This window comes from Dermacentor silvarum, chromosome 1 (genome assembly GCF_013339745.2).
Source record: "Dermacentor silvarum isolate Dsil-2018 chromosome 1, BIME_Dsil_1.4, whole genome shotgun sequence".
Lineage (NCBI taxonomy): Eukaryota > Metazoa > Arthropoda > Arachnida > Ixodida > Ixodidae > Dermacentor > Dermacentor silvarum.
In genome coordinates, this window is record NC_051154.1 from 143854121 (window position 1) to 143881671 (window position 27551).

Here is a 27551-nt window from a genome sequence, read left to right on the forward strand (position 1 = left end):
GGTTCGATCGAATGGAGTTACTTGCCAAGATTGGAACTTCTTTCAGTTCCCGCAAGAGGGGCACAGAGGAAAAATAGTTATCCGTGTAAACCCTCATATTGTGTCCATGTGGAGTATGCTCTACAAGCCGCATCACAACAGAACCCCCTAGGCCGAGGTGGGAATGGTTCTCACTTATGCCCATGCCTTGGCCCTGGTAAATTTCCAGGTCATGGGCCAAGCAGTCAGCACTACAGCGAACGAAGACTTTAATCCCTTTCGGGTTGGGCTTCCCTTTCACAAATTGCTTCGCAACAACCCTTCCCATAAACGGAATCATTTGCTCATCAATGCTTTGAACTGGCAACGGGACAAGCTTGAGACATTGGGTTTGTATTGCACTGATTATTGGTCTTACTTTCCAAAATTTGTCAGGTGTAGGGTCCCTCGGACTGTTAACGTCCGTCACATGGAGCATGGCCCCGAGTTTGAAAAACCGCTTGCATGACATCGTGTCAGCAATTGTGGGAACCTTTGTATCCTCTTGCCAATACATCCGTATTCTTGGGTACTTCAGGACTGCCATTCGCATCATTATTCCAAAGAATACCTTCATTTCATCAGCTGTGGTCTGCAACTCAACTCCCTCTTGTTGCAAAGCATGAATGTTAGTGAACTTGGCTAGCTCGCTGAACATTTCTGTAAAATACTTCAGAAAGTACTGAAGAGGCTAGCGGAGCAGTCGCTTCTTGGTGACTGAATGTGCAATCAGTGCTTCTAGGTGTGAAATCCTTGTCAATCCACTTCACTTCTGCTTTCTTTTTGCGTTTAGGTTGAGGTGGCTCGGGTGGCATGGGCTCTTCGTCCTCGCTGTCCTCGTCACCAGTACCTGTTGCCGGTCGTTCGCTCTCTTGAGGCTGTGTTAGGGTGGATTACAAAAACAAACAAACCAGAATTAGACAATGAATGGTATTGCTGCAGAATTGTTGAGAAACGGACACTTGCTGTTATTTCTACAGTCTCATCCAGCTCATCGTCCAAGAAGTCGCCAACCGACACATTTCCATTGGCAATTTTTAGTAAAAATTGCTCAGCTGATGACGTCTCTACTCTTCTTCTTGAGCGGGAGTGATCTTCGAGACCTACAAGACACAAAACACGCGTTACGAACTACGAATCAGTACAACATGCATAATTTGCGTAAGCAACTTCAGTATCTTTATTAGGATTGCTGGCATTGAGGTGCGTTGTGCACGTCTGTGTACGCTTATATATTTCTCTTGGTAACACGAGACTCGCTCCAGCTAAGCTAAATTAAATATCAGCAAACGTCAGAAGCCTAAATGAGCAACTTACAATCTTGCAATAAAAATTATTTGCTATTAAAAACGTATGATGGCAAAATTAAGAGACTTGTAGGGGGTACTCACATGCCGACCCGTAGACTGCGGAGGTGTCCATCTTGAATGATTGTTTTAGGCTTGAGCTTTGCCATCCAAAGCAAGGTGGTGCTAGGTGTTCATGTGCGATGCGTCTACGAAACTGCGGAAGGCACCCAAATTCCCCACGGAGGCTTTCACTTGCACCGGCGCGCGATTCAAATTTGCGTACACAAACGTAGTCACCGCCGCTGAAGGGGATAAAGCAGCTGTGTTTGTACTTAATGTAGAAATGTAAAATTGTTGCAGTAGTGATATCAAGAAATAGGGCGTGGTTATTGTTTAGTCCCTATTAAGTTGTATATTGTCTTTTTCTGCATGCTAAGTCGCACTGAAACGCATAGCACAAGTAGCCTCAAAAAGAACCTTACTATGCCCCAGTGTGGCATAAAACAGTGTTGCCATCGAATTGTCTCTCAATCAGACAGCTAGACATTGGTATAAGTGCAAAGTTTGCTACATTGAGATAGCAGTTGGCAATAAATTGGTGTCTCTCAGCTGAGATGTTCAGTTATTCTGGACTTAAGTGGTGCACTAGATGTTGCCCAAGTGGTGTGAAGCATGCAATTCCATATTCAAAGATAGCTGCCAGGGTGATTTTGCATGTATTATTGCAGTGTGAAACCCTAAGACAATATATGTGCATGGGACTTCTTGCATTGGTTGGCACAATGCAAGCTCTACATAGGATGTAGTATCATACTGACATGTTCAGCTCTTGTATTTGTCTTGCTTTTGGTACATTAACTTTCTGTCTGCTTTTGTTTGTTTTGTTTTTGTTTTCATGTAATATTGCTATGCAATCATTGTTGTTCAAGAATGAGCGAAAATTATTGTAATATTCTACAAATGGTTGATTTCTCACTATACATTTCTTGTAGGCTTTGTCCTAACCTACATATCTTCCCAAACAGATCTCATGGATGCGTACGACGAAGAAAATGCAAGCTTCAAGACCAAAGTTTTTCTCGTTGAACAAGAACTTAAGGCTTTGAGTAACATGCTGACCAATATGACTACTGAAAAACAAGAATTGGAGAAGAATGTGGCAGACATTTACATTGAAAGGTCATCTCTGCGAGAAATAGTAGAAGATATTGAAGCCAAGTGTAGGGAGCTTCATCACAAGCTTGTATGCCAGAAAAAAGAAAACACTGCCAAGGACACACAAATTGAACAGTTGGTTCTTGAAAATGAAGTGCTGCAAAACAAAGCACAGTCACTTGCTGATTGCAATGAAGAGCTGAATGCAGTCTTGGACCGTGTGAAGGCTGCAAAGCATGAATTAGAGGAGAAGGTGGCGGAAACTTGCAAAGAGAATTCTTCTCTGAAAGCAAGCATTGAGGACCTTGAGGCCAAGCATACTGAGCTTCATCAAGAGCTTGTATCCCAGAAAAAAGAAAACACTGCCAAGGGCACACAAATTGAACAGTTGGTTCTTGAAAATGAAGTGCTGCAAAACAAAGCACAGTCACTTGCTGATTGCAAGGAAGAGATGAATGCAGATTTGGACCGTGTAAAGGCAGAAAAGCATGAATTAGAGGAGAAGGTGGCAGAAACTTGCAAAGAGAATTCTTCTCTGAAAGCAAGCATTGAAGACCTCGAGGCCAAGCATACTGAGCTTCATCACGAGCTTGTATGCCAGAAAAAAGAAAACACTGCCAAGGGCACCCAAATTGAACAGTTGGTCCTTGAAAATGAAATGCTACAAAACAAAGCACAGTCACTTGCTGATTGCAAGCAAGAACTGAATGCCATCTTGGAGCGTGTAATAGCAGAAAAGCATGAATTAGAGGAGAAAGTGGCAGAAACTTGCAAAGAGAATTCTTCTCTGAAAGCAAGCATTGAGAACCTTGAAGCCAAGCATACTGAGCTTCATCATGAGCTTGTATGCCAGAAAAAAGAAAACACTGCCAAGGGCACGCAAATTGAACAGTTGGTCCTTGAAAATGAAATGTTACAAAGCAAAGCACAGTCACTTGCTGATTGCAAGCAAGAACTGAATGCCATCTTGGAGCGTGTAAAGGCAGAAAAGCATGAATTAGTAGAGAAGGTGGCAGAAACTTGCAAAGAGAATTCTTCTCTGAAAGCAAGCATTGAGAACCTTGAGGCCAAGCATACTGAGCTTCATCACGATCTTGTATGCCAGAAAAAAGAAAACACTGCCAAGGGCACGCAAATTGAACAGTTGGTCCTTGAAAATGAAATGCTACAAAACAAAGCACAGTCACTTGCTGATTGCAAGCAAGAACTGAATGCCATCTTGGAGCGTGTAAAGGCAGAAATGCATGAATTAGAGGAGAAGGTGGCAGAAACTTGCAAAGAGAATTCTTCTCTGAAAGCAAGCATTGAGAACCTTGAAGCCAAGCATACTGAGCTTCATCATGAGCTTGTATGCCAGAAAAAAGAAAACACTGCCAAGGGCACGCAAATTGAACAGTTGGTCCTTGAAAATGAAATGTTACAAAGCAAAGCACAGTCACTTGCTGATTGCAAGCAAGAACTGAATGCCATCTTGGAGCGTGTAAAGGCAGAAAAGCATGAATTAGTAGAGAAGGTGGCAGAAACTTGCAAAGAGAATTCTTCTCTGAAAGCAAGCATTGAGAACCTTGAGGCCAAGCATACTGAGCTTTATCATGAGCTTGTATGCCAGAAACAAGAAAATGCTGCCAAGAGCGCACATATTGAACAACTGGTCCTTGGAAATGAAGTGCTGAAAAACAAAACACAGTCACTTGCTGAATGCAAGCAAGAGCTGAGTGCAGTCTTGGATCGTGTGAAGGCAGAAAAGCATGAATTAGAGGAGAAGGTGGCAGAAACTTGCAAAGAGAATTCTTCTCTGAAAGCAAGCATTGAGAACCTTGAGGCCAAGCATACTGAGCTTCATCAAGAGCTTGTATCCCAGAAAAAAGAAAACACTGCCAAGGGCACACAAATTGAACAGTTGGTCCTTGAAAATGAAGTGCTGCAAAACAAAGCACAGTCACTTGCTGACTGCAAGCAAGAGCTTATTGCACTGAATGATGCTCTTACCCAAGTGAAATTGGAAAAAGAGGAAGGTGAGAAGAGGGTAGCAGAGCTGCACATGGAGAAGACAGCTATAGAGAGAAGCCTCGAAGATCTTGCAAGCAAGTACCATAAGCTTCACCATGAAGCCATGCAATATCAGGAGGAGAAAGTGATTCTGTACATGAGAATGGATGAAGTTGTGAAACAAAATGAAGTTTTGAAAGCAAATGTTCAGATTCTTGAAGGTTTAAAAAGCAAATGGGAACAGCAACATTTGCTCTTAACAGATTGCATTGAAGATCTTCAGTTTAAACTTGATAAAGCACACTGTGAGGAAGCTGAGCTCAAGTCTTCAGTGGCCCTTTTGAATCGTGAAATTTCCAATCATGAGCAGCTAAAGCAGGACATGCTAAAAGAACTTGTTGACTTTGGGGATATACTGACCCTCAAAACAAGCCTGGAAGAAAGACTCGCTTCAGCACTTGTTGAAGTTGACAGCCTTCATAGCAGCAACAAAGAATTTGCCAAGAAAACGTCTGCTCTGGAGGATGCAAACAGGGTAGCACAAGACAATATTTCTGAACTGCTGAAAGAAAAAAAACAGCTTGAAGAAAGCATTCAGTCGTGTCATGAAATAAGGAACGGAATTGAAGTTAAGCTCTCAGACGCCACACGCAACCTTAATATTTGGAAGGAAAAGGCAGAAGTTTTGTCCTGTGAAAATCGACGCCGAGATGAAGAACTGGCCGACTGCGCTCAGCAACTCAAAGCTGCTGTGCTTCGTGCTGACAAGTACAAATGCGTATGCAGTGAACTTGACCGGCAGAAGAGGGAGCTGCGTGACCAACTGAAGCAGCTGTCAGAAGAACTAACACAAGTCAAGGACGAGTGAGTTTTTTTTTTTTTTTCTCTCTCCTTGCTTGTAATTTGCATAGCTGCAATTGAGTTGTACCTAGGAGAGAATAAATCATTTGGTTGCACTCTTAGTCTAGTCGTAAAAATTGAGCATCCAAAACAAATCTGCTCGGTCAGACATACAAGGTGAAGCAGTGTATGAAAAGATTTTAGCACTTGAGTCATTGTCAATAATGTTCCCTTTTGGGACTAACAGCCAAAGCGAGGTGGTCAATTGTGTAAATATATGCAACAAGATGCAAATTTTTTAATTCACCCTTATGCTAACTTTCCAAAACCTATAATTAAAAAGATTTCCTAATCCTTTAAGTTCCACATTAATATACACCACAAATGTGACCTAAAAAAAGGTTTAATGATGATGACTCATCAAAGACAATGTTTGTTGAGCTAAAATTTGTGGAAGGTAAGAATTGTCATCCACCCAAATGTAGCACGAAACTACAAAGAAATCCCAGACCAGGACGAATTTTTTCTCAATTGCGAAGCGTTTTTTTCGAGAAACCCGTATGGTTTTCCATTCGGGTGGATGACAATTTTTCCCTTTCATGATACTTCCTTCACCTTGCGGGATTCCGCAGAACTGATTTGCCAGCTAAAATTTGTATTTGTTATTAACAACCAGCTTTGGTCTGAACTGCAATCAATTGCATTTTCTTTCATTGTGTCTCGCATTGTGCTGTGCCTTCAGCCAATAATGAATTCCATTGTATGTACCGTGGTTTAAGGCTGTAGTTAATCTGATATTCTATAAAACATATAATCACACGGCACACTTTTTGCAACATTTCCAATGCTTTCAAAATACGTCAGAGTTGCTGGAATTGCAATCATTCACTTTCATCTCAGCAGAACTCAGTTCTTCAATGCAGTCCTAATGTTTGCTTGAATAAAATGCACTAGAGATACTAAATTTCATGAAGTGGAAGATAGGCATTGTATGCTTGCATGCCATCTGTCAAAGCATGCCATCTGTGTGGTTTTTATTGCAAGCACTGGCAGTACATGACTGGTGTTGCACACCGGATCAGAGCGTTGAAGCCCGCATTGAAATATTGCTTCTGTATTTTTAGTCTGAGTTCATCGCTGCTGTATTGAAGGGAACCAATCAATACAGTGGAACCCCTCTGATTAGTAAAACCTTGTTAATATGTACCCACTTAATAAGTAATTCCGGTTTAAATATAGTCGCGATGTATTATCCCTCGCCCTGTCGCCATTAACCCTAATATATTGGCTGACCGCTTAAGCCGTAGTCGCTTGAAAAAATTTGAAAAAAAATGCCGTGCTGATGCATACATACACAGATAGCTGCCAAATGTGTCCCATGTTGCGTTTATAGTGCTGTCACTTCCTGATCTTCATTTGACAAAAAAAGTTGATCATTCAGGCACAGCCAGATCCCTTTGTCACTGACAGCTTACACCTGTGCCTGCTTACATGCTCCTAATCTCCCTACAAGCTGGCATGGAATTCAAGTGTGGGTACTACTAACATTCTAGGCCAAAATATAGCGAAATGATACATTCATTACTTGCGGCTTCTGAAGTGTGGGTACTACTAACATTCTGGGCCAAAATGTAGTGAAATGATACATTCATTGCTTGGCGGCTTCTGTGTTTGTCCTTGCAGATGCTGCTAAAGTATTAGTGAAGCATTCCTCTTAGAATCTTTTTGCCAAATTTGCAGCCTTGTATCACGAAATGAAAATATTTGACCTTGCCTCTTGCATTCGTTAGAAATGACATAATTTTTGGCAAGAAAGGGAAATGAGGGGCCTGATTTTTATTAATCATATCATATAAGAAGCCAACAAACAATGGCACCAAGGACAACATAGGGAAAATTACTTGTTTACTAATTGAATTAAAGAAATGATAAATTAATGGAAATGAATATGGATGGAAAAACAACTGGCCACAGGTGGGGAACGATCCCACGTCTTCGCATTACTGCTGTGCGATGCTCTTACCATAGAGCTACCGCGGCGCAGTTTTCTCATCCACTTTCCGGGGTATTTGTTTTACAACTAGAACTAACCCTAGGAGTGTTAGCCAGCGCCACAACTCGCCGAGGTTTGTGAGTGGCAAATTCCCAAGGTTAGTTCTAGTTGTTCTAGTTGCTAGTCCTAGTTGTGTACGCGTTGTCGTGTATTCGCTGGTACCCCCATTTTCAAGCTCAAGACTGAATGTGGCAAGTTTTGCGAACCTTTACTGAGCCAACATGGCCCAAATACAAAAGGTTACTTTAAGTCATGACGTCACACTAAAGTGCTGACGTTGGGGGTTTCCGCACGAAATTGAAAAAAAAAAAATTTAACCTTGCGCTTCATTTTCTCTTCTAATAATTGGCCTATTGCAGTGTAATTAACGACAGCACAGTTTTCAAAGAATACTTTTATCAGTCTAAGTTGATGTATTGTTTTGCTTTAGTGTCCCTTTAAGGTTATATTCCTATGCATATGTCCACTTCCTTCCTTTGCTACTCGCATATGACACTGAGAACAGCATATGGCTCTCAGCTTTCAGCTTGCTTATTATGTTAATTTGCTCACTGCTTTAGTATAATTGCCCATATCTTGCATTTGTATAGTTTCATAGATGCTGCTCCCCTAAACTTTGCAGTCTATCAGAGCTACACATTTATTTCAAGAGTACTGCCAGCCTCTGATTAGAGGCCTTGAGCAGGATTGGTTTCATACATGACGAACAATACATTGAGTACAAGGCGCGAAGCGTGAGCAAAATGAAATCGCACTGAAATTGAAAATATGAACAGCATGTCATTTGCGAAAACGTAGCATTTAGCGCTAACAATGTGAAACCATTCCAGAAGAAGAAAATGCAAAATGCTCTTAGTGCTAAGTTGACGAACATTTAAGAGACAGAAAACTAGAAGAATATATGTACACAACACGTTGCAAGCGATTTCATGCAGCAAGGTAGTCACATTATGGCAGTCAGTAAGAGATGTTGGCTGCTTTCCAGTTGTGTCATTAGACGGGCTACTGTGGCTGCTGAATAATTTGGGGGATATCAAAAGGGCATGCGGGAATGAAGTCGCTCAATATTGCTGTGTGGCGACATCATAGAAGAGCTGCTTTGTGCAGTTTCCAAGCACTGAGAGTAAGGCCTGGTTCGCAGACAGATATCAAGCACAACAGTTGAGTGGCAACCTGCACTAATGAAGAGGGTGCATGCAGTGAGTTATTTTTCCACAAACAGCCAGGCAGATATACAAAAAGCATTGGATGCACCATGTACTGCTGTTGCAAATAAGTTACAAAAGTGCTGGTATCCCAGCTCAATTTGTATTTGTCAATGATAAATACTATTTTATATATTGATCAAAAATTGTGCATCTCATCTTGATCAGTGCAAATGTGCTGACCTACAATGCAGGGCAGTTTAATCAGGTGTGTAATGAGTGGTGTGTTGGGTGTGCTCAACATATAGAATGCCACTTCACTTGCGTATGTCTGCCTTTTCTTGGTGAGGCAAACATATTTAGGTGCGAGGATGTGATAGCACACAAATTCTGCATCTGGCTTCTTTCCATAGCAGTTTCTTATAGAAATTCCTTGCAGGAGCATTAGTGACTTGCAAGTGAGAAGTCTTTTTTTTTTTCCCCAACAGGTTACTCTGTTGCTCACATACCAGGCACCTATTTTCATTGTTTTGTGCATACGAAATGTTTTCAGATAGTCATTCCAGAATTTAATGCTGGCATTCATTTATTGTCTGTTCAAAATGAAGCTGAAGCAAATCTTCAAGTTTGTTTTTCAGCCATAGTGGCTGCATTCAGATGTAGGCACAATGCAAAGACATGTCTGATGAAATTTCGTTTGCACTGCAATAAATACCCAGCTAGTCAAAACTTAATTCAGGGCAGCACTCATATACCAGGTGTTGCATTGGTGCATAAAACATGTCCAGTCAAGGATCATTTTGGATGTATAGTGACTATTTGCACTCATTATAAACCAGGCCAGTCTTCAGTAGCTGATGCAAGTTTCTTTGTGCTGTTCAGGATGCAGGTGGCTGCAGAATTTTACGAGATGATGGTGTCTAGGCTATCGTGGTGGCTGTCTTTAGAGCACTTTCTTTCTTCCAATTGGGACATTCACGCAAGGTATTTGCGTGTTACGTGCTGCAACAGTGACGGTCACGCTGCTTATCATTGTCTAACCAGCTGAATGTCCATAACATTCACGCCCGCTGTTTGCGTTTGTGTGCATGTCAATGTGCACACATTTGTGTCAGTGTGTGTCAGTGAATGCTCGCACACATGCTTCTGTTTTTGCTTTTCGGTTTTTACTCTTTGCAGTAAATTTTTGCATTGAAGCTGTGGAAGATGCTAGCTTTTCTTTGTTTCTTCGGCACAGTGTGCGATTGTAAACATCACTTGCGTGTCACTTTTCAGGCAAGTGAACAACTTGACTGAGCAGCTCAACTCCACAGCAGCCGATGCTGAGAGGTCAGTTTGCACTCAATCATTTTACTGTGTCACTCAACACTGCAAAGAGAATAAAAATTTATTAGAATATTATGGTCCCAGCCTTGCTCCTGTTTGTTGATTCATGCTCTGCTGATATTTGGGTTGTACCTTTATAGAGCCAAAAATATAGATAATAGGAGGAAATTATTGCTAAGAGTATGGGGAAAAGCATAAAGGACACCAGCTGCAGACACCATAACCATCTCATTCAAGGCAGAATTCATCGCTCGTTCCTCGCTGGAAGGCGAGGGATAGGGTGCATGCACGGGCAAGTGAGTATCGAGGCGGAAGGTACCGTCATGCATGAGCTCTCGTGCAACCAAGTTGTGGGAAGGAGGAGAGGCTGTTGCTCGCTTGTTCGGCGAGGGAAGGTGTCAATCGAAAGGGCGCATGCTCTTGGGCAACACTGTCGCAGGAATCTGTGGGAAGGAGGGGATACTGTTGCTCGCTCATTCGGCTGTTTGTTTGAGCTATTCACTTATGTTTACAATCATTCTCGATGGTTTTTTGCTTATTTTTTTACCTTCTCTTGCATTCACCGCCCTGCCATCATTTTCTTTCCCCTTCTTCATGCCGCTCAACTGCCACTTGCCTTTGTCTTTTCATTGCTGTCTCCTTGCATTTTCTCTTGCAGTTTTTGCAGCACCTGCTCCTGTCACCACACACGTTCGTGTATAAGCCGACAGTGTTTTTGGCACTGTACCAAGCTCACTATCTTTGCAATGCCAAGAACGCTGTCAGCCGTATACTTGACACGTCCAACACTGAGTCTCGCAAAAGTAAAACTCCGAAAGTGATCACTCGAGAATACTGCCCTAACGCATATGGATATCGCGAAAGCATGTGTGAAGATCGAACCAATTAGCTGCTGGACAACACGCAGATCATAGCAAATACGCACGTTCACACATATTCCTGCAGAGCATTATCATATAATTTAAATTGAAGCACCTTGCAACTCTTGTCATATGAAAACATGTATTATATACACAATTCTTGTTGTTCAGATTATACAACTCCCGAATTATGCAATGTTCTCGCATGGTCCCGAGAAAGTCATAATCGAGGTTTCACTCTAGATGGTGCTGTGTGCAAACATTAATGGTTGTACTGTGTAGCTTTTACTTTGCAGTCAAATGTGTTGTTGACAGCACATTTCATAGTATAGTACATGTCTCCCTGCATGAACGTTGCAGTGCCAAAAGTTTTAAGGTATGAGAGCCTTCTTGAAATTGCATTAAATCATTCAAGCACAGATTTGTTTCCGAGAGAAAATTTAATTTTATTGAAATAGTTTTGGAGACTAGAAACACTATTGAGTTATACAGTTGCTTGATTGGAACTAAGGTTATCTGAAATGGTCAAAGCATGCAACGAGGGGGGGAGCATGCGAGAATGGTTCCCTCCACTTGCTGCAGACCTCTACAAAACAGCAGCGTTTCTTAAAGAGAAAGCACTGTTTTACAGGGGCCCTGAAACATGTTTTTCGAAACCCGAGTAACATACTGGTACGAGTGTAATGCCTTTCATGGAATACTAATTTCTTGTCTCCATGTCTCTCGTATAGGTGCCGAGGAAAACTGTTTGCATGTTACTTACATAGGAGCTCCCAAGCTTAAGCTTTTTTTTTAAGAGGAAGCTTTACCTCAGGAGCTCCTCTTTAAAGTGACACTAAAGCAAAATAAGTCGAGCTAGATTGAATGATTAGCCTTCTGTAATGACAAATTCCTAATTTACAACTAAAACAAAGGTTTTTGTAAGTGATAAAATGACCAAAATTGAAATTTAGAGTAGCACCAGCTGTCTTGGACTATGGCACCTCTCATATGCGACTTCAGCACTGCTGATGCTCCGAGAGCAGCTGCTATGTTTTACCACTGCTCACTACGTTGCATTCTCCGTTAACAATCGCAGAGCTCCCGCTCAAGCTGCCATATCCGATATTCAGTATCCGGAACCCAAGCAGAGCTGCAGGGAATTCTTGCAAACAGAACACCTGCAGCCACCAAGCAGTACACTATCTATATAGAGCTATATAAAGAGAGTTTAAAAAAATTTGAGGAGCCATTCCACTCTATGATGGTGGATTACCAGCGAAGCTGTAGCGTATCACACAGGGTTAGACAAGGGTACATGTATTTATTTTCATCATTGGTAATGGTAGTGACGATTGCTTTGTGATTACTGTGATACACTGATTCGGTTACACCCTTAAACAGATTCTTGGCCAAAGTTATTCATACACAATCGTTTAGTAGTTGAGTGACTTGGAATGGTGTGGCACTTCAAACCAAACTCTTCTAGCACAAACTGAGTGAACCATTTCTTGTCTGGTTTTGAAATAATCACAGGGGTAGTGTCATCACAGCTAACCCATGCGAAGTGCGTGGTCATGAACTTCTCGATATCGCACTTGGGTGTGCCTGGAGATTTATACGCAGTGGATATCACAATTCTGTCTTTCGTTTGTACGGCCCATACATCCCCGCAGTCGGTGGCATTGCCCTCTTAGGAGTCAAGGGTGTATGGTTAAAAATTAAAATTAAATTGTGGGGTTTTACGTGCCAAAACCCTGATCTGATTATGAGGCACGCCGTAGTGGGGGACTCCGAAAAATTTGAACCACCTGGGGTTCTTTAACGTGCACCTAAATCTAAGTACTACACAGGTGTTTTCGCATTTTGCCCCTATCAAAATGCGGCCGCCGTGGCCGGAATTGTGTATGGTTGTACAAACATTTTGTGCTTTGCATATATGGCAACACCTCCTGCTCATGCGTCCATGTGCTGTTCAGAGGATTCCAGTATACCCAACGACTTCAAACAATGCATCTTGATGTATTATTGGTGCTTGAAGCCGGCCTCACCTCCGCCGCGGGTCGGCCTGGTATTGCACTATCTCCGGGATCGGCCAACTCCCATCCCCCCCCCCTTTTTTTCCCCTTTGTTTCCCCCCTTGTTGTTGTTGACGCACAGACATAAAAAATACATAGAACCCTAGCCATATACAGCTTCGCTGTAAAAGACGTAACAGCAGCATATAGGGAGTGTCATGCAGAGATGCTTCAACTTTTGAGTTTTGGTGTTGGCATTGCAAATGGAGGAGCAGCAGTGCGACCTTCGGCAAAAATTTTCTATTCAACAAAGTCGTATTATATATATTGCTATGCAGGAAACCAATGATATTCTTCTAGACAAATACTCTCTAACTTGGCTTAATATTTTGCTTTAGTGTCCCTATGAATACATGGGAACAGAGAATGTTTTGTTCGGCATCCACTGCACTAAATTTGATGTTCTTTCATTTAAAAGGAAGTTAAAACCAAGTGACCATAGGAAGCAGATCCTTTATTTAGACAACTGAAAATTTATGAAAATTTAGAAATTAAAAAAAAAGAAAGCGAACTCAAGTACCAATTTTCAACTTTGTAACATAGTAATGAATAACGATATCACAATTCCGTAAGTGGACAAAATTTATGTATATTGCACACCACTCTGAAATATAACTCTTATTTGTGAGGACTTTTGCAAAACCCTCGTAAGCATTGTTACAATTTGACATAAGCTTGTGACGTCTAAAACGCACTCATGGGACAAAAGAACAACACAGTTGTGCAGACAATCACAAGGGCATTTATTGCACCTTATATACACCAATCTAGCCAGCCGAATTATTACCAATAGAACATGCTGATGGGTGTGTGACAAATCGAGAAAGTCGGACTCGCCGTGACCAGATTGCGAGCGAATATGCTGGACACCAATGTCTAATTGTTTGCGCGTACTGTCATGCGAACTGTGTCATGTTTGAACGATCGTGTTTGTCCATTCCGGTGTCCTGCTCCTAAGCCTTTCGCAGGATGGTTACGTGAACAGCCGGCACGCATGTGAAATGTCCATGCAGCCAGCTGACGCCAAGCCAAAAAATTACACCATCTTCCCGTAGGGGAACCCCGAGTAGTATGCGAAGCAGCCATGGGGTTGACTCAAGGTAGTTTTATCAGCTGTATAAACTTGGACATGCAGCAGCACCAGCAACGCGCACAACTGTTGTCGACGCCGTCGGTGACTGTTGCCGGTGCCTCTGGGGCGCCTACCGTCGCACCTCTAACCTAAGCTGCTTCGCATTATCGCACGCGGAGCCGCAGGTGTTGCCATTCGTTGCGCAATCCAGAGTAGAGGAGGAATGCCGTGAGGAGATGAGACAAGGAGAGGAGGGGGAGGAGGATGCGCATGCGCAGTAGGGGTGTGGACGTCGCACGGCGGATGGATGGATGGATGGATGGAGGGAGGGAGGGAGTGACATAGCCTCGACCATAAGATGCTTCACATCTAAAAGGAACAGGCTACTCCCTCCTGCGACCGAGTAACCCTGCCATTACGTGGTGTTAGCAGTGCAACACTCGTGCCATCTCTCATACTAATCCGCAGCCACACCACCCGCTGCTGGAGAGTTCAGAGAGTGCTTTATGGCTTGTTGTGCACCTCACATTTGTTACTGCTGCACAACTGGAAATGACTGGATTTGAGTCCCCCATATGTGTAAAGAATTAGTGGCCCTTTGCAGGAAACATTGCATGCAATGTAAAGGAATGGCCTGTATGACGTTTATGTATCATTGAACTGCAGTATTTTTGATGCTGTGTGCAACCTTTGAAAATTGCTACGCCAATTTGCAGATGGAAGACAAGCTTCGAGGCTCTGCAGATGAGAGTTTCACCTTTCCAGGTTTGTGAGATGGAAATATTTGCCTGTTTTTACACTATAAAAGTTAGTGCACTACAGAGAAAGTATTCGGGCACTACAAAGCAGCAAGTTTGGCTTTAGAAACACAAGTTTGCCAGTATACTATTTTCGTGACTTGGCTTTACTGTACTTTGTTTCATACTTAGCAGGCAATGCTGCAGAAGCTATGCAATTAGTGCAAGAGCAAAGGTCTTTCAGTGTGTATTGCAGTGCAGTTGCTTAGGATCTGCGACAATGTTATCTACGGAATACCTACTTCATATATTACGACTCCAATTTCGGGACGTAAGGTTACATCATACCACATATTTGGTCGCCTTCGCGCTTCCAGTATGCAACATACCATGTTTTCGTTGCGAGCACGAGTGTTGCTGCTAGTTGCAGAGAGACACCATTCCGTTCGTTCATTAGTAAATAGGTTCAGACTTGAAACACCTTTCATGTAGCAGTTATACCTTTATGTCGCTTATCATGACATTAGAGGTAATGTTGCATCGAATTACCTGACACATATGTCTTTCATATGAGGCGCTATTTTTGTGGTCGCGAATGTGAGCTGGTTGGTTGTCGTAAACTATTTCTTTGTTTGGTGCCAAACGTGTCCTTTTTTCTTGTTTATCTTTAATACTTCATATGTAGGAACATTTCTCATTGTGTGGGCGAGTGAAATGCTTTAATGAAAAGGTAGCAATGCTGTTCGGCCTTTCTATAGCTGAATTTGGCTAAGCATGCCTGGATAGCTTCAACTTTTTTTAGGTTCTCTACACAGCTGCACATCCCCAGATGTGGATTGGAGAAAAATAAGCAGTTTGTTTAAATGTTAGAAAAAATGATACCGGCTGTGGCAGCTCAGTGGCTATGGCATTCTGCTGCTGAGCAAGACTCACATTATTTTGCTCAAAAGCGATGAAACATGGCCACATTTTAAACCTTTTAAGCTTGCATGGGAAGGGACTGTCCTTTACATATGATCTGAACTTCCCATACAGAAATACACAGGCCCTGTATCACGCAATCCAGGCAGTTCTGTGTGTTTGTGTTATGTGTCTGTGTTTCGTCATCTTGGCAAGTACCAACTGGCTGAGCCACGATTCTGATGGAGCAAGAGGTTGCAAGTTCGATTCCAGGTTGCACTGGCTGCATTATGACGTGGGCGGAATGCAGAAATGTTCGATCTACCATGCTTGGGGTGCAAATTTAAAAACGGTAGGCGACCCTAATCTTTGACTTATTGGTCGCTTAGTAGCACTCTCACCTCGGCGTTGTTCTGTGCTTCAGTGTGTGGTAATCAGTGATTTCTAATTATTCCAGACACTTCAATTCTACTTGTAAGTAAATTTATGCTGTGATATATCTACGAGACCCACGAATTTTGTACTGTACTATTTTTTTTCTATTTCTGATTTTGAATTTCTTCTCGGCTAAATAATTCTAATAATTCCAGGCACTTCAGTAACTCAACTTGTAACTAAACTAATGCTCCGATATATCTATAATGAAACCCATGAATTTTGTACTGTACTATTTTTTTTTTTCTGATTTATTTTGAATTTCGTCCCCAGTCGTCTCAGGAGGTGAACCGGAAGTGCTGCACAAGAAACAAAAATCTCACTCGATGCTCGTGCCACTAAAGCACTTGGTGGTCAATTGAAATTAGTCTAGAGTCCTACACTACATTTCTCATAGGCCATGTGTGCTTTGGGATGGTAAACCCTATAATTCAATAATGAGAAAAAATGCTTTTTTTTTTTTCTCTAAGTTATGCATCCTAATAGCTTTTCGCATAGTTGCCTTTTCTAGCATTTGTGTATTAAGGGTAAAATTGGACACTTCAACTTTGTGGTATTTTTGTTCACTGTAGGAGCAGCTAGAGCTGTACGAGCTGGAGAAGCAGCTTCTTGAAAGAAGGAACGAGGCAACAGAGAGTGAGCTGTCCAAGTTGCACGAAAAGGTGTCCAAAATGATGGGTCACCAGAATCACAAGCAAAAGATACGGTACCTGAGCAACCTTCTGAAAGAGCGGGATGACTTTAAGAAGGTCAGTGAGCAACAGCCTGATCTATCCTTAACAGGGATTAGAAATTTAAGCACATACCTGCTTCTGTGCATGTTTCCCTGCTGGGGTTTTTCTTGTCAGCATACCTAATTTTTATATATAAAACCTTTTTGTTTGCATACTTTTTACCAGCTTTTCCCTTAGCTTTACCAGCATTCGACTTCCTAATCATTTACTCTAGCCATGCCCACTTGGTGGCTCAATGGAAGTGTTCCGCTGAGCATGAACTTGGTGGTTCCATTCCTGGCCACATTACAATGAGGGCAGGGTGTGTGTGGTTTAGATTAAACCAATTCAAACACCAATGTATTGAACTTCCTCCAAACATTTTCAGGTGGTCTGAATTAAAGGGGCCCTACAACAGCTGTTAAGGTGTGGAATGTGTCAGGGATAGAGCACTGCCTAGCAAATTTTTCCAATGCATCTTTTTTTTATGCGATTAGCATTCTTTGGTAACTTCACGCATTTTTAAAGGACTGTTTTTGTCTATTTTTCTGTCTGGATGGGTCTCTAACCATTTTCACACTACATTCAGTCACTGAGTAGTCCATGTTCCAATGGGTACAGCATCAGGCTGCTCTGCTGAGAGAACAGGGTTTGAAATTGACCGTCAAAACCAACCTGGAACACTGGGTATGTGCCGCTCTTTAATGAATCTTTGACACCAACTTGGGTCATTGGGTAATTACCGAATGTTGAATAATCAAGGGTATGAAAAAAAACAACTGAATGCTTACTAAATCAGCACACATTTATTAATGAATAAACAACAGCACACAGCCAACGTGCACACAGTCAAAATGAAACTACTGTTTGCCGCAATTGCTGCAAACGAAAGCGCGGTCGCTATGACACTATCATGAATGACAACCATGCATTTTTGAAGGCCCGCGGCCACCGCGCGCCCAGTCGAAAAGGAATTACTGTTTGCTGCAACCGCTGCGGACGTAACCATGGTCGCTACTGACACAATCATAGATGGACACCATGCATATTCACCACGCATATTTAAAGGGACACTAAATCAATTTAGACTGATAAATTATTCTTCGACAACTCCGCTGTCGTTAATTACACTGCACTAGGTCAATTTTTAGAAGAGAAAATGAAGCTCAAAGTTAAATTCTTTGAATTTCACGCGGAAACCCCAATGTCAGCACTTCAGTGTGACGTCACGACTTCTAAAGTAATTTTTCATATTTAGGCCACATTGGCTCACTAAAATTCACCAAACTTGCCATACTCAGTCTTGGACTCCTTTAGAACACAATGTAGTCAATCTTTACCGCTAAAGAATTAACTGGGACCTAGAAGACGCTGTCAAAATCTGATGTCATGGTGAGCTGGTGCGGGAACTTCAAGGTGGCGTCGCCACTCGCCTTCTGTGTTTTTCGTTTCTTTCTGGCTTACCAAGCGGCTTCTCGCGGTAAGAGTGGCGTTTTCGGTATTGGGGAAGAGTAATCTACTGATACAGAAGAAATTGTTTTTCCCTTTAGTGTCCCTTTAAGACATGCAGCCAGCGCGCGCATTGAGTCAAAATGAAACTACTATTTACTGCAAGCGCTGCAGACGCAACCGTAGTTGCTGTTGATGCGATCATGGCTCTAAAGGCACGAGGACAGCGTGGTGTCATGCACGGCAGTAAACGCAAGAATAAAGGCTTTGAGGCACAAATAGGCACGAAGCGTTCCGGTGTTCCTGTCATGGCAAAATTCATCTGAATTAAGGAGTTTGATGCCATTAAATAATGCGTACCCCTGCCCGGACCAGAGGTTGAGTCCGAATTATCCAATTTTCCAAATTAACAAGGGTCAAATCAAGGTTTTACTGTATAACCTATATAGCTGAAACAATGGAAATCTCAGAATTACCACTACAGATCCTAAATAAAGGTGTCTTCAGCAATACTGTATGTTGCTACATTGCTTGAATGCTAATCACATTAACATGACAGACATCGTGAAATTTGTTCTGACATATTTTTAAGGCACCACATATGAACAGAGTTATCAGCAATCAAATGTTGCCTCTGCCATGTTTTCAGCCTTCCTATCCATTTCTTCACTTCAACTGCACTAAAAGCCATGGTGCTATGCCAACACGGAGCAATACCCGTGTTTATCCGCCCACTGCCACACTGAGAACTGGCATGGCCTCTAAGATAGATCCGAACTAGCCCAATTTTGGAGGCCATAGTATCGGCAGTGTTATTGCTTTCTGCTACCAGATCGCACAATTGGCTTTGTCATGAGATTTCATTTTTAGCCCTGCCAGAGTCACTGCGTTTTCTTGGCATCTATACTAGATGTACTAATCAAATCTGAACTACACTAATCACTTTAGGGCATATCCACTTAAAATTAATTCTCAGGCTGGCATCAGTTTTGAGATGTTCCCAAAATGTGCGATGAACTTTGTCCTGCACTGCCCAAAAAGGCATTTTGTGTAGCACTGCATTTTGATGCAAGAGTGCTTTTCTAGAAACTAGTGCTAGTTTCAAGACTCCTTCCAAATGCTGCAGTAGCCTAGCAACTATGGCGTTGTGCTACTGAGGTTGTAGGTTCAATCCTGGCTGCAGCAGCTACATATTTTGATGGGGGGAAAATGCAAAAACGCCTGTGCATTCTATGCATGTTAAAGGAACCCCAGGTGGTCAAAATTATTCCGCCGTGCCTAATAATCAAATTGTAGTTTTGGCACACAAAACCCACTCGTGCAATTTTTATTTCAAGGGGACGTGTCTTGCATGGTAAATCCACTGGCATCAAGTAACTGCAAAATGTGCCATAAAGTGACTAGTTACTAATTAGATTATCATTTACTGCAATTTCTCATGGAAATAATACCCAATGCCTCGAGTGATCTACCTTAGGCAGTACAATTGTCCTATCAGTCATGGGCCGATGTTAAGAATTCTGTTCAGGCAAAAAAGAAAACCTGTTACATCTGGCAAATAGCAATCATGCTTATTGCGGGATCACAATAAGTGTGAGAAGTGGTAGGGACTTCAAGAAATTAAAGGAAAGCGTAGGCAATGCTTGGGAGAAAAATTATAGGCCTCCTGCCGTGTGTACTGAACATTTGGCTCAGGTAGTCATAAAAGAATATTCTAGCAAAAAGGCAGGACTCAAACTTGTATGTAATGAATCACATGCAAATAATTAATAGTTGTACTACCAATTTCAGTAATTTTTCTACGTCATCGATTACTTGTATGCAGCTGCTTTCACTGTAATTCCTTGACTTTTTTTTTTCAGTGACCTATTTCATGTATGTTACTTTATTGACAAGACATATGTGCCGAGCAAGACAGCTTCAAACACTTGGATGCTACCAGCCGCGATGGCTTTGCGGCTATGGCATTGCACTGCTACGTATGAGGTTGTGGGTTCGATTCCTTCCTGTGGCAGCTGCATTTAATCGGGGCAAAATGCAAAAACACCCATGTACTGTGCATTGTGTGCACGTTAGATTCCAGGTGGTCAAAATTAATCCAGAGTTCCCCACTACAGCGGGCCTCATAATCATATCATGGTTTTGGCACGTAAAACTGCAGAATTTATTTTTTACACGTGAATGCAGATGCACTTGTTCAGACAGGTCACTCAGCATTTTTTTTCATCTTCATGGCAGGTCACGCAGTCTGTATTTTGTGTATTACACTCTAGTTTCAAAGTTTCAACACAGCACCAGCGCCACCATATGTTCAGAGTTTTACTTCTTTTTCCATTGTGATCGGAATGTTCCCAATATTGGTTCTCTAATTGCCCTGTCTATTATCCTGGTCTTGAATGCATGCGTGCCACCACTAGTGTGCAGCTGTGCAGTTTCACACCACTCCCATGGTCTCGACTTTTACTCCCAATGGTACAGTGTGGTCCACTGTTAAAAAGAGCAACCACTTAGCATTCAAATCATTACAACTACGTTTCTTGAATTTTGTCATGGAAGTGCGACTATGACATGTTGCTCACATATATGAACATACTCACAAAAATTTGTTCAGCTATTAACTCATTTGACCCATCCAGGTCCACTAAGATTCATTGGCATTGCACGCCTGTTCAAATTTGCTCTCCTTCATACTCACGTCCACTCCCACTTACTGGTGCTCACTTGCGTCCGCTCATACTTTGTCATTCTCTCGTATCCGTGTCTAAGAAACTAGAGTATGAGTGCATTCATTAGTATGCGTTCCATGGTATTGTTGCATGAAAACTTGTATTTTTGAATGTTTACGAGATAAAATAAGCTGCACAGACATAAGTGACCAAGGTGGCATGCCAGAACTTTCACATTGTCGTCTACATTGGCTTCGGTCTTCAGACTTGCAGCAGTATTGACAAGACTGGTGTGGCAGGCAGGCCTCTCTCTCGAATCTGAGCTAGAGGCAATGCTGGTGCAATAACTAGTAATGTGTTCCCTTTATAAACGGACTGCACTGTACCTGTCTTGAAGCTCTTCCAATTAAGATATGTAGTACTAAAGAATGGACAGTGCAGAAAGTTTTGCTAGAGGTCACACCATGGGCAGCGACTAATGTCTCACCTCAACTGCTGTTTTCCATTGACAACCACAGACGCAAGTTGGATCAACTTTTGTGTATGCAACATGTTGAAATTTGTTGTGCCAAGAAATGCCACTGAGAGTGAAAGTGGAAAGTTGATGCCTATTAAATTAAAGCGGAGAGCTGCTCATCCATTATGTGCAAAAATTCTATTCCTTTTTGCATTCACCTATGCAAAAAGTGGGAAACACAAATGGAGCTAAACTGTTCGTGATAAGTTACAAGAAACTAGATCAGTATTACTTAAGTTGCAGTTTTAGCACTGCAAGATTGGCTTTGTGTGCTAGCAAGCTTTTGTAATAGTGATATTCATGACAATGGTTGCAGTAATCCGCTTTTAGAATGGAAGCCTTCTTTGTTATTTTGAATTCAGTCATGAAGGTTAAGCTAAACTCTTCGAACAAGTGCAGAGGCCAAGATGCTCAACTTGCTGCAGACATTTTCAGGTGGCCTTAATTACTGTATAGATGGTGAAAATTCCTTTTTCTTTTTCAGGAGCTGTACACCCTCCGCCAGAAGACATTGAAGCAGACAAAAGAAATTGTTAGACTTGAACTACAACTGAGCCAAAAACTGAAACAAGGACAGAAAGGACTGTTTGACCATTCAGCAAAAGAGAATGTGCTCCCAAAGCCACCCATGTAGATATGCGTCAGATATGCTTCAAAGCATTGGGAAGACTACATTTTGTCATGTAGATGACATTTTCAAATAGAATGAAGATTGTATATTATAACTTTCAATTCATGAAATCACCATAGTCATCAGCTCATCCCCATTTAGTATAGTGTAAATGAGTGCATGAATAAAAAAAAAATTAGCACTTGATAAGTGAGTGAAATCAATAGCAGACAGAACTCTGCTGGCGTCCTTGATCATTGCTTAGTTGAATGAATGTGCTTTGCTGAAGGTCACAAGAAACTTGGCAGACGCTGGCAATGCTAGCAGAGACATGGCACGTATGAATGTCGCAGTTGGAATGGAAACCCAACACCTACCGTATTTACACCAAAATAGTTCAAATGCTAATATAGGTTGACCTCTACATATTAGTTCGAATATAGGTTGACCCATTACTTTTTAGAAAAACTAACTTCGAACGTGACACTTCTTTATTTACCATAAGCTTGGCTATGAAATGTCTCCAGTTCACCCACAAGCTGCATCCTCGTTGGAATTGCCAGAGAAGTTTTCCTCATTGGATGTTTCGCTGGCAACCATCCAATTTTTGGTGTCTAACACAAATATATGTACCGTATTTTCCGGTGTATAAGTAGCATTTTTTTTTCTGAATTTTTCGTTGATGCGTCTTATACACCGGTGCGACTTATGTATGTTTATTTATTAATTTTTTTTTTCGTAAAAATTGCTGTCAAAACCGGATTGGAGGCTATGACCATGCGAAGCACACTAAGTTGAACTCCTCTGCCACTTAATTGCTATGGGTTCTGTGCGCGTTATCGAGGTACCGGGTTCTTATCGTGATCGAGTTCCCGAGCGCTGTGCGAGGACTTGTACAAAGGTGCGACTTATAGCCCAGAAAATACGGCACTAGTGCTGCTTGAACAGCGGGTACAATGAACGAACTACGTTAGCACAGTACTTCTGCTAGTTTTGTTCAAGAATATAGGTACAGATTCTTTGACCATGAACATAGGTTGATGGATCATATTGTTACAACATTTCTGACAAATTTTTCTAGCTTATTTGAATACATCATCAGCCTATTTTTATGTCCACTGCAGGACAAAGGCCTCTCCCCGCGATCCCCAATTCCCCTGTCATGCGCTAGCCGATTCCAACTTGCACCTGCAAATTTCCTAATTTCAAACCCCACCTAATTTTCCGCCATCGTCGACTGCACTTCCCTTCCCTTGGCACCCATTCTGTAACTCTAATGGTCCACCAGTTATCTACCCTACCCAATACATGGCTTGCCCAGCTCCATTTCTTTCTCTTAATGTCAACTAAAACATCTGCTATCCCCGTTTGCTCTCTGACCCACACCTCTCTTCATGTCTCTTAACGTTACACCTAACATTCTTTGTTCCATCGCTCTTTGCATGGTCCTTAACTTGTTGTCGAGCTTCTTTGTTAACCTCCAAGTTCCTGCCCCATATGTTAGCACCGGAAGAACGCAATGATTGTAAACTTTTCATTTCAACGAGTAACTACGGTAGAGCAAAAGAATAGCGTTCCGAAGCACAAAGTTCCTGCAGAGGCATTGTGAAGACTGGAAGATGCCAGGCAATAAGATGAGCTTTAACCCTTTCAGGTGCCAATTATTTCTGTTTTAACTCTTGCTTTCACTGCATTTCTCACATCTTCAGAATCGTAAAAAGCATACAGCTGCAGATAGTTAGAATTTTCAATTCTGCTGCGAGTTTTCTCAAGTTTACAGAATGTGAATTCTGTGCAAAAAACTCTCTGCAGGAACATCAGGTATGAGAATATCAACTATATCTAGCAGGCTTGAAAAGAATCTATCCAGCCACTTGAAAATTATGCCTAATGGAACAAGTGAACTGGCTACATATGGCATACTCACATAAAGCAAGAACACCCAACAGTACTTTCCCACTCATTTTACTAAGATTTTTCACACATCATTGCAGCACAATTCCAAGCAGAAGTGTTTCAAAATGCATGCAACACATTTAAAATATTTTATCAATGCTTTTGCTGTTGATGCACTAATCTTGTCACACGCAATTGTGTACATTAAAGGGTTAAGGGAAGGTGTAGACAGAGCTGTCAAGTTGCAAGTCATCTCTAACATTGCTGAACAGGACATTGTCAACTGCAAACGACGGCTACCAGAGACATTCCATACTAATCCCTATATCTAATCTTTCAAAACTTGCAATGATACAGTGAAAAAATTCGAGGACACCTAAGCCTTTTTTAGGAGTTGACAATGCACTAAGCATTAGTGTCCATTTGAATGGCGCTGAGCGGTCCTTCGAATTTTGTACTGCGAGTAATGTACCATAGTGGTATGTGCTGCCAGAGCCAGCAAGCAGCAGCAGCAACCTGCGGTGCCAGCGACGCATTGATGCCCTCTTTCCTCGCGCAACACCTGGTGCGCTAACGCAGCAGCAGGTGTATCCTTTCGCCCGTTCTGCTCCGTCGAGGCACGCTCATGACATGGCGTCACAGCCAATGGGAATTTACCTGCCGTTTCGCTGCTACGGACCACAGACGCCGGCTTTTTCGCTTAATCAGCCATTTGATGCTTTCACATCAATAATAGTGGGCCTCTTCGATTATCCGTTCCCGACAGTCCCGGACTGCCCGAGACTGCTTTCAGCCAATGAGCATTGCATATGCAGTCTTTCGGATAGTCTGCGACTGTCGAAGACGGATAATCGAAGAGGCCCAGTGTCCTCACCTGACATCCTTCTTTTCTGGGAAGAATTATTGTAGCTGTAAATGCAAAAACACCCGTGTACTTAGATTTAGGTGCACGTTAAAGAACCCCAGGTAGTCCAAATTTCCGGAGTCCCCCACTACGGCGTGCCTCATAATCAGATCATGGTTTTGGCACATAAAACCCCATCATTTAATTTTTAAATTTTATTACATTTCCTACGGCGTCCGCATTTGTTTCTTCCACAGTTTGACCACACAATGCTTCCATGCTTTCTGGTACCGTATTTTTGCACGTATAATCCGCACCAAAAATTCAAAAAGTTTAACAGTAAAGCAAATTAGGTGTAGCTTCACGGCAGCACGTGCCACTTCACTTGCGAAAGGGCTAGCTCTAATGGGCTGAATGGTGCACTGATGCCGTCCCGAGTTCCGAGACGGCAGGGGGGTGTAGATATCGGGTGGTGGTAGATGAACAGGCTGCGGGAAAAGGGTGTATGCTGCCTCATGCTCTAGTTCCTCGACAGTCTGGCCGGTGCAGATCGGGATGTTCTCCATGTTATTCCTAGTCTTCTTTTGGCTATTCATAGCTCTGAAGCTGCACCACAAGCGCCCTGAACCGGAACGGCCAGTGTGACAGACTGCTACAGAAGTCTAGCCATCTCTCCCGGCTGAGCTGCTTAGCGCGTATTCTCGCCTCTGCTTGTCTTTTGCACGTCAACAATTTCTTATAATCCTTTCTTGATAATAGGTATTCTTGCTCTGCCTGCTACCAGCTCTCCCAGAGGTTGAGGAGGTGGTTATCTGGTGTGGGGACATCTGTTGTCACCAGTGCGGTAGTGGTGGCTTGTTCTCTGGCCCTTCGCACGAGGTCCTCAATAGGAAGTTCTAGATGTTCATCGAGTACCTCTCTGAACTTTTGCCAGGTGACTGAGTATAGTCGGGTACAACTTAAGAAGACAGGAGAGGCCCCGCCAAGACGACCGAAGCGCGGCAGCCGATTGCCTCCGTGACTAAAGAAATAGTCCCGCTGACGTGACTCGGCTAGACTCGGCCCAGCTCGAAGCGCGGGCTGCATGCTCTCCATCGGCGGTGTCACCGGCCGTCCGGCGCATGACGTCAGTCTAGAGTGTGCGCCCATTGGTGGAGGCTCGTGTGCATCCGCCTTTGAGGAGCAAATGCCGCTGCCTTCTAAAGTTGTACCCAACTATAGTGAGTCTTCGTTTTCTTAGAGTTGAGTTCACTCAATCCAAATTGGGTAATGATTACTACCCATCGTCTCGTGGCCGCAACGCCAATCCTTAGTGATGTTACCAGTGTGCCAGGTCAGGTCAGGTCTGGAATTGTGCCACCTTGTTTAGGTTGCATACTGCGTCGCGTAGGATAGTCGAGATCATTGGCCAATAAAAGCCCAGCCTTTTCGCTGGCTGCAGTGAGAAGTCTTGCTCCTTTTGAGCTTGAGTTTCGGTAGCCCCATGTTTCACGTGGCGCATTGAAGTTCCCCACCTACCAGAATGGAATCTCTTGGGTAGGCATGTTTCGGCTGCCATAACCAATATATTAATTTGTGTCTTGTGATTTTGCCAATGGTCTGTAGTATGCGCTAGCCATGACTATATGCTTCTGGTTGTAGACTATATGCTTCTGGTTGTAACGTATCCTCGCTGCTACAATTTCTTGATGTGGCGTGCAGAAGGTGGCGGTGTCCAGCTGCGCATGTGATGTGTCTGTGTATAAAAATGATGGCTTGTGCTTGTATTTTTTCCTGTCCATAATGAGCGCGCGTGATGCTAGGAGAAAACAGCTTTGTAGTGATGAAGACTCGGAGAGGTTCCGGAACCTTAGTCTCTTGGAGCAGAAGAATACTGGAATAACGTACACAATTACAATCGTCCATAGCCTGAAGGAAGCGCTTAGAGCTGGTGTTTCAACAGCGTGCTGGCCACGTGTGCAGAACGATCACGTAAACTCACGCCAGCAAAATGGCTCCAAAGCATGCAGTCAGCGTCGACGACACCCAGGCCCTAAAGAAGCGTCGCATGGAACAGGAGCATCTTCGCTACGCAGCAAAAAGTGCAGACCGTGAATGTATTCTGGCCGGCTCGAAGACGGGAGGCAAAGCAACAATGCGTAGAGGCCATGAAAGACGACAAGCTTCGCTTTATGTCGATTCCCACCTATGCGAGGGATCTGCCTATTTTTTTTTGTCATTTCACTTCAAAATGTTTATCTACATAAATTTATGCATGTAATGCCATGCAAACATTGCCCGATATATTATTCATGCAGAATTTCCACTGCTAGTCTTCCTAATTTTTATTTTTGAATAAGGAATGTAACTAAAACATGCTTTCATGATTGTTATCACTTATGGCATGCAGGCTGGTTCATCTTTGAGAGATCCTCCACCCAGTCAAATGTTTGAACACTTAATAAACCTCTGCTGTAATGCAAATGTTGACGTATCCAGCAATAGTAACTCCTAGCTTACCGTTATTCATGTTTTCATTCGATAGACTAAGAGAAGCATTCATATTTTATTCCAGATTTGTCATTACTATCTAAACACTTAAGTATATGAAATTGCGACAATAAAGTATGCTGCATTTACAAGTGTTTCACTGGTGTTCAGTGAAATGTGATGGCCACACCTTGGTGTGGCTGTACACATTACAAAGAATTGTAATTTGTTGCATTTTAAATACTATGTTATGCTGTGTTTTACCTACTTGACATCAGTTCTTAATATGGCAGTCTTTTACATTCTAAAAGATTCGTTCTGTGGTATGCTTAGAAAACTCAAATAGTACCACTTGCACATTAAAAGGACACAAGAAAAACATTTGAGCTGTATTAGTAAATCACCCTTCTACAACATCGAAAAAAGGCACTCTTACCTTGAGAAGAGGCTTGATATGCCAAAGACAATAACAAAACACCAGTGGTGACACTTCCTTGAAATTTCCATACCA

General features: G+C 42.4%; 1 protein-coding gene across 11 annotated transcripts in view; it reads left to right on the top strand.

Annotated features, from left to right (window-relative positions):
- Positions 1 to 22038, top strand: part of LOC119436173 (hyaluronan-mediated motility receptor-like) — a 46242-nt gene extending 24204 nt beyond the window's left edge. The window contains exons 6-14 of one of the 11 annotated variants that reach the window (XM_049655943.1): positions 2333 to 2715; positions 2968 to 3219; positions 3472 to 3975; positions 4228 to 5315; positions 9372 to 9473; positions 9765 to 9818; positions 14521 to 14569; positions 16449 to 16625; positions 21706 to 22038. In XM_049655943.1, coding sequence (XP_049511900.1) covers positions 2333 to 2715; positions 2968 to 3219; positions 3472 to 3975; positions 4228 to 5315; positions 9372 to 9473; positions 9765 to 9818; positions 14521 to 14569; positions 16449 to 16625; positions 21706 to 21855 — 2759 coding nt within the window. In that variant the 3' untranslated portion in view covers positions 21856 to 22038. Of the gene's footprint in view, positions 1 to 2332; positions 2716 to 2967; positions 3220 to 3471; positions 5316 to 9371; positions 9474 to 9764; positions 9819 to 14520; positions 14570 to 16448; positions 16626 to 21705 lie in introns of all 11 variants that reach the window. The other 10 variants (XM_049655960.1, XM_049655946.1, XM_049655966.1 and 7 more) reach the window with 10 other exon arrangements.
- The last annotated feature ends 5513 nt before the right edge of the window (positions 22039 to 27551 follow it).